General features: G+C 51.5%; 1 protein-coding gene across 1 annotated transcript; it reads left to right on the top strand.

The window, feature by feature from the left end:
• Nucleotides 1–577: 577 nt before the first annotated feature.
• On the top strand, nt 578–6,149 carry LOC120518115 (keratin, type I cytoskeletal 50 kDa-like). Its single transcript, XM_039740718.1, has 7 exons — nt 578–1,064; nt 2,765–2,847; nt 3,268–3,424; nt 4,960–5,118; nt 5,257–5,382; nt 5,504–5,724; nt 5,919–6,149. Exons 1-7 carry the CDS (start codon nt 618–620, stop codon nt 6,067–6,069), a joined length of 1,344 nt encoding a protein of 447 aa, XP_039596652.1. The 5' UTR covers nt 578–617; the 3' UTR covers nt 6,070–6,149.
• Nucleotides 6,150–9,543: the final 3,394 nt, after the last annotated feature.

Genomic DNA, 9,543 nt, shown 5'->3' with positions numbered 1-9,543 from the left:
TTTGTGGACTTTGCACATTCTGCCTGTCTGGATTCTCCTCTGCCCTCCCCCCAATTTTCCTCCCCTGTGATGCTAACTGGTGATTGTGATTTAGCTGGGCAGGTGTGGGTGCTGTGATGCCCTGTCCAGGACTGGGCACTGCTCCAACACACCCTGCCTTACATTAAGAGGCTTTGTCTTATGTTAACTCAGTAAACACAGGCAGGACTTTGCATTGAGCTCAGCTCGGCCCGTCAGGTGGGCCGTCCAGTATAGCTCAGTTTGAGCAGGCCATGTTCTGACTGTGTCCAGGCCTGCTGGTGCCCACATGGGCTGCTCCACTCAGAGCTGTCTATCAAGGTGAGAGATCAGCGCAGGCCGGCATTTTTCAGATGCCTCATAGGTGGATGTGTGGGGAGGGTCTAGCATCGCCTGAGGCCTTTGGCCTTTTGATCTGCTGATTAAAATCTGGAAATTCCAGTTTGGAGTCCGTGCTTGTTTGGAATTGCTCAATCACAAGCCCCCATGTTTGGGGATCTTGATACCTGATCCCCTCCCGTCTCTCCAGCGCATATAAAGACCAGCCAGCGAGGCAGTAGCGACATTCTCCAGGGTCTGACTTCAGCTCCACCGCCACCATGCTTAAGAATTTCTCCAGCAGCAGCTATGCACCCGGCATTGGCCAGCGAGGAAGCTCCATCAGCCTGCGCCAGTCCTCTGTGCCCACTGTGGCCCGGGCTTCCAGCTTGTATGGAGCGAGCAGGGGTGTCACCATGTCTGTGGCCCCCTCGACCTTCAGTGCTGCTGGGACTAACCTGGCATCCAGCTTCGTCTATGGCTCTGGCTCAGTCGCTGGTGGCAACTTCTCCCTGACCGACGCCGTGGACACAAGCACATTGGGTAACGGCAAGGCGGCCATGCAGAACCTGAATGACCGTCTGGCTACCTACCTGGAGAGGGTCCGTTCCCTGGAGAAGGCCAATGCTGCCCTTGAGTTGCAGATCCATGAGTTCCTGGAGAAGCGTGGGCCTGTCCAGCGGGACACGAGTGCCTATGAGGTGACCATCGCTGACCTCCATGCTCAGGTAAGTGGCGTGACGTGGTTAGAGAGGGACTAGCTGCTCTTTTTTTTTATATTATTGATAAAGATGATATCATGGGTGCCGCCCTGTGAGCAGCCTGGTAGAACATGCCAACATGGAGCTGATCTGGAACAGGCAGCCTGCGGGCTCACAGGGTTAGACAAAGTTTATTTCTATGGCGGGGCCTCCGCTTCAGGTGTGGCTCCACCACGAACAAAGGCCACTTTGTGTGCAACGTCAACGTAAACCCGCCGTGCTCACTGGCACCAGGCTGACTTCTTGTGCTGATCTTCTCATCTCCTCCCGAGCTCCACTCACAATGGCCTCCTGACCTTGCCTGCTGCTGGCATCCCTCTGCTAACTGAAGCTCAGTGGCCTTTGTGCTGACCCCTCATCCCTTATTGTGTCTTGTCGCCCGTACTGACCCCCCATCTCTCCTGCCATTCTTGGGGTCCTCACACCAGTTACTAACCCCCACTTCAGGTCCAGTCTCCCATTCAGCTCTCCTGCCTGCCCCTCTTCACACTGAATCCACCTCCTCACTTGCACTGACCACTTGACCCTCACAGTATCCTTTCTGCTCCCCATATTGACCCCCTTCTCACCGTCCTACTGCTGATGTCTTGTCTTCCATGCTGCCCTCTTGTGGGCTCGTCACGTTGACCTCTTTTTTCTCTCGTCTTTTACACTGACGTTCATTTCAGGTCCAGTCCTTCATTCAGCCCCTCGTCATCCCTTCTGCTTCTTCATACGGAACTCCTGCTGCTCACATGGACCCCCTTTTTTCCCCCTCATGGTGTCATTTTTCTCCTCACACTGACCTCAGGACCCCCCTTCTCACCATCCTACTGCTGATGTCCTCTTTTCCATGCTGTCTTCTTGTTTCTGAAGCTCACCTGTGAGCAGAACGTATCAGGAAGAGGGGTCCAGCTGGTCACTGTGTCCACTTTAACTCTGGGTCTGCATAAATAAAGCCTCCGCTAACTCAGATTACACCATTACGCATTCTGAAATGTACTTTGTTGCATTATTTGTTCCAGAGGGACCCCTCAAGCTGAACTCTGACCCCCTAACTCTAATATCCTGTTTCTCATTGTGATCTTGCCCCCAAATTCCTCCTCCTCCCTCCCTGTGGTCACTCTGAGCACTGAATTCCTTCTACTGGCCGCTCCTCCTCCCCATTCACCTTCAGATTCCTGGGTTGTTTGCCCCTCATGGTGCCCTCCCCTCCACATAATGTCACGGCTCTCCTTTATCCTTTACTCAATGAGTTGTGACAATCGGGAACAAACTGCAAGCCACGGAGAAACCCTGACAAGCTTTACGAAGGGTCTGGATGAGACGTTGGCTAAACGTTAGCTAAACAAACGTGCTTGAGGGGCTCGGTGGTCTCGCTGGCCACATTTCTTATGCTCTTAAAGTTGATGCATGGTGGGTGAGTGAGAGGGGCTGAAAGGTGCCCGATTGGTGCCCTGTGACGCCCCTCTTATGTGTTTCTTGGATTCTCAGGTTAGCCTTGTTTTCTAACACATGGCACAGGCAGAGTCAGAGTCTGCCACGGGTTCAGATGGAGATGTGCCCATGTGTGTTTTTTTGTTGCCCTCTCCCATGAGGCTGTGAGATGCCCTCCTAGAAGAGAACACGAAGAGGGCACCTGAGCACCATTGGCCTGTCTAACATGGCATCCTCTCTTTCTTTTACAGATTCAGGATGCCACCCGTGAGAACGCCAGCATCTACCTGAGCATTGACAATGCCAAACTGGCTGCAGATGACTTCAGGGTCAAGTAAGTATTTGGGTTGACGCAAATCCAGTTGGGGGTCCGTGGTGGCGGGAGGTTAGAAGATCAGTGGTTGGGATATGAAAGAGACAAGAAGACTGAAGAGGGGCCGGGAGATAAACAGATGGCGTGCCAGGCGCGGTGCCAGGCTGCTCTGTGCGTACAGATCACCTTCTCTGGCTCAATCGCTTTGGAATGTCGGGAAGGCCTGTAATCCGGAGCAGGGTGGGGCGTCCCGCTTTGATGGGGATCCTGTCAAGCTTTTCCCAGCTGAAATTCAAAGATAAACAACTTTGTGTGAGGCGCCTGATGCGCCTGGGCAGGGTGAGGCATTGTGTGTTTGAACAGGCCCCCGCTGAGCACAGCCACACACTCACACTCACTCACTCACTTACTCACTCACTCACTCCTCTAACCCGTCCACAGGTATGAGACCGAGCTGGCCCTGAGACAGTCTGTGGAGGCTGACATCACCCGCCTGCGCAAACTCCTGGATGAGATGACCGTGGCCAGGGCTGACCTGGAGATGCAGATTGAAGGCCTGAAGGAGGAGCTCATCTACCTCAAGAAGAACCACGAAGAGGTGGGTTCAAGCACTCGTCAGCCCCTACTTGTTACTTACTGGGTCTCACCATACTGAACTATGCCAACACCCCCTTCTTAGCTACTGCAGAGTCCCTGTGCCACCACACTAGGGCCTAATGGGATGTGACTGGAAGTCATTAATATGGTGCTTCATACAAGCACAGCACAGACCAGTGGCGCTGCTGGGGAGATGTGAAAGGCGCTATATGACAGGCAGACTGAACTTTATGTGTCCAAAGGCAAAACCTAGCTTTTTGCAGAATACTATACCCTTGGTAATCAGCTTCATACGAGTCCACCATAGACTTCCAGCACCCTAAGGCTGGACGACAACCCGGATTTAGGACCTCCACATGGATATTCCACTGTCCATGGGGCTCCTGCAGGTCACCACCATCCTACAATTCCACACCAGGCCTGACACTCATTAGTATTCCATTACCTGCAGGGCTGTAATTGGTCCTCATTTTCATGACCCACCCCTTAGTGGCTGACACTGGGATTCGTTTATTTGCCATCCCACCCCAGTACACCACAGATCATCAGCCATCTTTATTGTTTAGCGGCTGGAACTGAGTTATGTGTGACTGCACACCAGTCTGCCTCTCTGTAACTGGGACTCAGTTTCCACTTTACTCCTCACCGGTGTACACTGGAGTCCTACCACTATAGTGGACTGTGAATGGGATTCGGCTTCATGAGATCCCACACCAGTATACACAACCCTGTCTGGCTATAACTCGGACTCGGGAACACTTTCATTTAATTCCAATGTACCCCCCGAGTTCGCATCACTATAGTGGGCTGTGACCCCGATAGAGATGCACAGACACCTCTACTGGTCTTTGACTACACATTAATCACACCAGTATACTGAAGACTGCTCGTTATCTCTGCTTTATACCACACCAGTATACCACTGACTACACTACATCAGGTGCCTTGACCACAGTAAAGGCGCTATATACATACAATGCATTATTATGATTATTATTAGTATATCAGACTGCACACTGCCTCCTCCGTATACCACAGCCTGCTCTCTGCCTCACTGTATATTAGTACCAGTATACCACAGACTGCCCACACTCTACCACACCAGTACATAGCAGTCTGCTCACTGAATCTGTTATATATACCACACCAGTATGCCACAGCCTGCTCACTGCCCCACTGTATGTGACACCAGTATACCATAACCTGCTCACTGCTGCGTGCCACACTGGTATACCAGGCCTGTTCGCTGCCTCCATTGTATGCCACCCCGGTATATCACAGGATGCCCACTCCCTCCGCAGCGTACTATAATAGAGTTCCACCGTACTGCAGCCTGCTTACACTATGCCAGCGCACCACCAACTGTTACTGCTGCCTCCACTGTATGTCACCCCAGTATACCACAGCCTGGCCTCTGCCTCCGCCGGACCTCATCATTCAAACCCACCTTTACGGCTCAGTGGTTCCCCTCAGGACATTTGCAACTCTTCCCAAACTCTCTGCTCAGGTGGTCCGTCTGTGTTTGTGTCTCCTTAGGAACTCAAGGCCATCCGCAACCAGTCTGGAGATGTGAACGTCGAGGTCGATGCTCCTGCTCAAGTGGACCTCAGTGCAATCCTTGCGGAAGTGCGCCAGCAGTACGAGAGCTTGATCGCCAGGAACCAGAAGGAAGTGGAGGCCTGGCACCAGAGCAAGGTGAGTTGTGCCCAGGAGGAGAAGTGGGGGGGTATGGGATGGGTTGGGTCAGTCCAGGGGGGCACAGACTGGGTTAGAATGATCTGTCCAACATCATCTTCCTTCTCACTCTCCCCTGTCTCTCTCTCTATTGCCCAGTTTGATGCCCTGAACAAGGAGATGTCCACCAACACCGAAACCCTTCACACATCCAAATCAGAAATCACCGAACTCCGCCGCACCGTCCAGAACCTTGAGATCGAGCTGCAGTCGGCACTTAACTTGGTAAGGGAGCGCCTTCCACAGAAAGATAAGGCCGTGCCCGCTTTGCAAGGTGCCATATTGGTGGATGGAGTGGCATCCCGCTCCACTCTCTCACTGATGTGTTTTCTTATCCCCTGAGCAGAAAGTCTCGCTGGAAGGCACCCTGGCCGAGACGGAGTCCCGCTATGCCGCTCAGCTGCTCCAATTGCAGGACATCGTCACCAGCCTGGAGGAGCAGCTCGCTCAGCTGAGGGCAGCCATTGAGCAGAGCAGCCTGGACTACCAGAGGCTGCTGGACATCAAGACTCGCCTGGAGATGGAGATCGCAGAGTACCGCCGACTGCTGGACGGGGAGGATCGAAGGTAGGGGGGCTCCAATCTTCTTACTTTACTTTAAGTTCTTTAGCCCTGTGCTGCTTCACCTCGGCTCCCAATGGTCTTCTGTTTTTATATTTCACCATTCGGAGCCGAGGACGGTGAGGGGTCTCCTGCTCTTGTTATTCTTTGTGATACTGGGTGGCCATCAAACTCATGAGACCCACATCTTGTCTTTTCAGTCACATTGTCGAAACAACAAAGGACACGTCCCTCTCGTCGAGCAAGACGACCACCACCAAGGTGGTGACCATTGTGGAGGAGGTCGTCGACGGGAAGGTGGTGAGCAGCTCCTCATCCTCCACCTCCTCCAGCCAGCTGGTGAAATCCTAGACAGCCATCGACAGGAGTCAGCCATGCTGCCTGTAGGCACTGCAATGAAAAAATCAAAATAAAGAATGCTGCAGAACAAACCCTCGTGCTATCCGCTGTCTTTATTTCTTTACGTCTCTTAATGATGTGAGCAAAGTGGCGCAGGAGCAAGAGGGCCGCGGAGACCCCCAGTCTGCTGCCGCTTCTCAGGCCAACTCAGGCGTCTTCATCGGGGATGATGGGGTGGTGGCAGGCGGCTGTGTGGTGCTTTGGCCATCAGCCTTACGAGTTGACAAAGTCATGAAGTGTGGTGTGTGTCGGTGTCTCTCTAAGAGTGTGTGTGTGTCCACGTGTGGACTTGAGGGTGTCGGGATGTCCTGCCCTGCCCGGTGCCTCGAGGATGCGGGGATTGGGGTTTCGAAAATGGATGGTGTGTGTGTGTGTTTGTGCACAGTTGCACTAAATGCCGGCCAACAATGTCCAAGCAGTCTGATAAGCAGGTGAATTAAAATGCCAAGTGAGCTCCTTGGCCGTGGCACACACCCGCCTTCACTCCTTAGTGAGATGACACGCTGTTGAGGATTTGGGACCCTCAGGTTGCAGTTGTCCATCCCATTAAAGAAAGGCGGCAGCCAAACCTCCAAACCCCAAAGCGCTGCCTGGGCCTGAGTGACCCTGTCCACACTTTCTCCATCCTGCCCTTTCTGAGGCTATAAAGGGGTCCCTGCAGAAGACCCTCAATGGGCAGAGGAGAGGCTGAGAGATGCACACGTTAATCATGCGGCAATCACCTTGGCCAGAGCTGACGGCTGTGGACTGGGTAGGCAAGTGGCCTGCTTATGACTAAATGCCCACTTTGTGTGCCGAATATGTGGCAGCCTGGCACTTTCTCTGCCTTCGTACCCTCTGGCTCGGAGTTTCACTCTCAGAACTCTTTCCCTGGAGCCGCCACTTAAATAATAAAAATAGTGCAGAGAAGGAATTTATAAACCGTGTGCTGAGGACGCCTTCACCCCGGAGCGGCGGATTACAAAATTGAGAGCAATTTGTCACAGCACTTCCTCAGCCAGGCTGAGTTATGAGAGGCGCTTGAGGGCTGAAGGAACTTCATTTGAACTTGGACTGGAGTGGCCTCTGTGTGTAAAAGTGGAGACCCCAGGGGTGTCAGCGCTCCAGTATCAGGTCCTATAAGGTCATTGCTTTATATAGTACCTTTCATGGTAAACTGCACGGAAGCCCTGTGCCTCATCACAGTGTGGGCAACAAGAGAAAAAAGCTAAGGGGGGATCATTCTGGAGGTCTGGTGGCTTCTTTTGTGTAGCTGGGAACAGGACAGACTGGCCAAAGGCAGGCAACCTGCATGAAAGGTCTGGGAGGTCTGCAGGACAGCCCACCGGCTCTGAAAGTGGATGTGCAAGACTGTGTCCAGCAGTACTGCGGGTTTCCAAACAGATACCCCACTTCTTGAAAAGCTCAGCCACTTCTTATCAGGAGAACTCTGTTCAAACGTCGCTGATAACACAGCGGCAAAAAAAATGAAAAATGAGAGGAGCTGCTGCTGGCCCAGGGCGATGGCCGACTCATCGATGAGAGCCTCAGTGGGAGTGGCGCAGAGTCAAGGTGTGCCGTGTTCTTGGCAGTGCAACAGCGTGCTGTGGAGAAGCTTCTGGAAGGGGCCGATGGAGCGGGGGAAGGGAGAGACCTGCAAGAGTGAGGAGCTGCCTGGTGAAACTGAACAATGAGCTAGATAGATCATGAAAGGCTGTACACGATAGATAGATAGATAGATAGATAGATAGATAGATAGATAGATAGATAGATAGATAGATAGATAGATAGATAGATAGATAGATAGATAGATGTAAGGCACTATACAATAGATAGATAGATAGATAGATAGATAGATAGATAGATAGATAGATAGATAGATAGATAGATGTAAGGAGCTATACAATAGATAGATAGATAGATAGATAGATAGATAGATAGATAGATAGATAGATAGATAGATGTAAGGCGCTATACAACTGTCTCTCTGTCTAACATATAGTGCCTTACACACAGGATTTACCTTCTGGTCTATCCCCCTACTGCGCAGTGCCTTATCTAGATAGACAGATATGAACGGCAGGCAGTGTGGTGCAGTGATTAAGGTTTTGTACTTCAAACCCTGATGTTGTCAGTTCAAATCCCACTTCTGACACCAGTGTGTGACCCTGAGTAAGTCACGTCTCCAGCCTGTACTTTAATTGGAAAAGCCAAAAGAAATGTAACCAACTGTATCATAAATGTTGTAAGTTGCCTTAAATAAAGGCACCAGCCAAATAAGTAAATGAAAGGCACTATATAATGGATAGACAGACAGTATATAGGAGGCAGGTGTGAAAGGCACTATAAAGGCAGTAAGCACTGACACTGCACTGGGGGTCATGAAGCTCCTTCTCCCCAGTAAATCCAGTCCAGCTCAGCTCAGTGGTTGGTGGGAGCCTTGCAGCTCCAGCGTTCACCGCCATTCTTATTGGAGGTTCATTTGTCGAGGTGGACATCATCCTCACTCTGTTGATGGGCGGCATTGACCAAAATGAAGTGTGCTGATAAATATAAAATGTGAATGACAAGTGTGGAGAGGAGTGTGTGGAGCCATCAGTGCCCAGAGTAGAGCCATCTGCAGGACAGCGTCGGCCAGGAGGAGCCCCCCACCCACCCCTCAAAGCGGCTCTTCAGCTCCCCACGTTGATGCCTCACTTGGGTGGATCCTGCCACTAATTGTCCTGCCCCAGATACACAATGTTCTTTCAGAGACTCACATCCCGTACCTCCCGTAGGCATCACTGGGACGCTTTTCAAAGAACTTTTTCTTTTTTTTTGCTGGCGTGCAGCGAATGTGTTCCGCGTTTCTGCTACATTTGGCATATCAAGATAGCGGCATCGTGTTGATTGTGGCATTTCACATAATGAGAGCCTTTGAAGTGCCCCTCATTGGCATGTGAGCTAAACTCAGAACTGAAGTGAGAGCAGTGATCTCACAGTACACATGCCAGCAACCCATGGTACGTGTTGTGGCATCGCCTCTGTCCTTATGCACATCCACTGCGGGGGCGATTTCTCCTATTGGGTGGGGGCTCCCACTTACACTTTTAAAATGGGAACAGTCCAGTTGGTGGGGCCATCTTGAGATGTGCTAGGATTTTGGGTTTCCCCTTCTTGGTATTTTAACTGTCAAAATGGGGGTGGTCTCTCAAATGGATCCGGTGTGGAAACTGCTATGTATATAGAAAGAAAATCGACAGCCAAGAGATGATCAGAGAAAATGGAGTGGGAGAATCAGGAGGCTGAATGTGTTAAAGGGAGATTCCGTGCTTCCTGCTGTCATGATTTAGGCTGAAGATTGAGGTTCCTATTAGGGAAGCCATTTTGTGCACCGTTGTCAGAGTCATGTCCAGTGTTTCTGGGGGTGTGGTCTCTGGGGTCGTGACCTTGAATTAATTAGCAGCC

This window comes from Polypterus senegalus, chromosome 17 (assembly GCF_016835505.1).
Source record: "Polypterus senegalus isolate Bchr_013 chromosome 17, ASM1683550v1, whole genome shotgun sequence".
Taxonomy (NCBI): domain Eukaryota; kingdom Metazoa; phylum Chordata; class Cladistia; order Polypteriformes; family Polypteridae; genus Polypterus; species Polypterus senegalus.
Note: the sequence above shows the minus strand (reverse complement) of the source record. Positions and strands in the feature narration are given on the sequence as shown.

Coding starts and splice junctions, on each gene's coding strand:
- LOC120518115 (XM_039740718.1), top strand. CDS start 618: ATGCTTAAGAATTTCTCCAGCAGCAGCTATGCACCCGGCATTGGCCAG. Junction 1,065..2,764: donor TCGCTGACCTCCATGCTCAG/GTAAGTGGCGTG, acceptor TTTCTTTTACAG/ATTCAGGATGCCACCCGTGA. Junction 5,383..5,503: donor TGCAGTCGGCACTTAACTTG/GTAAGGGAGCGC, acceptor TCCCCTGAGCAG/AAAGTCTCGCTGGAAGGCAC.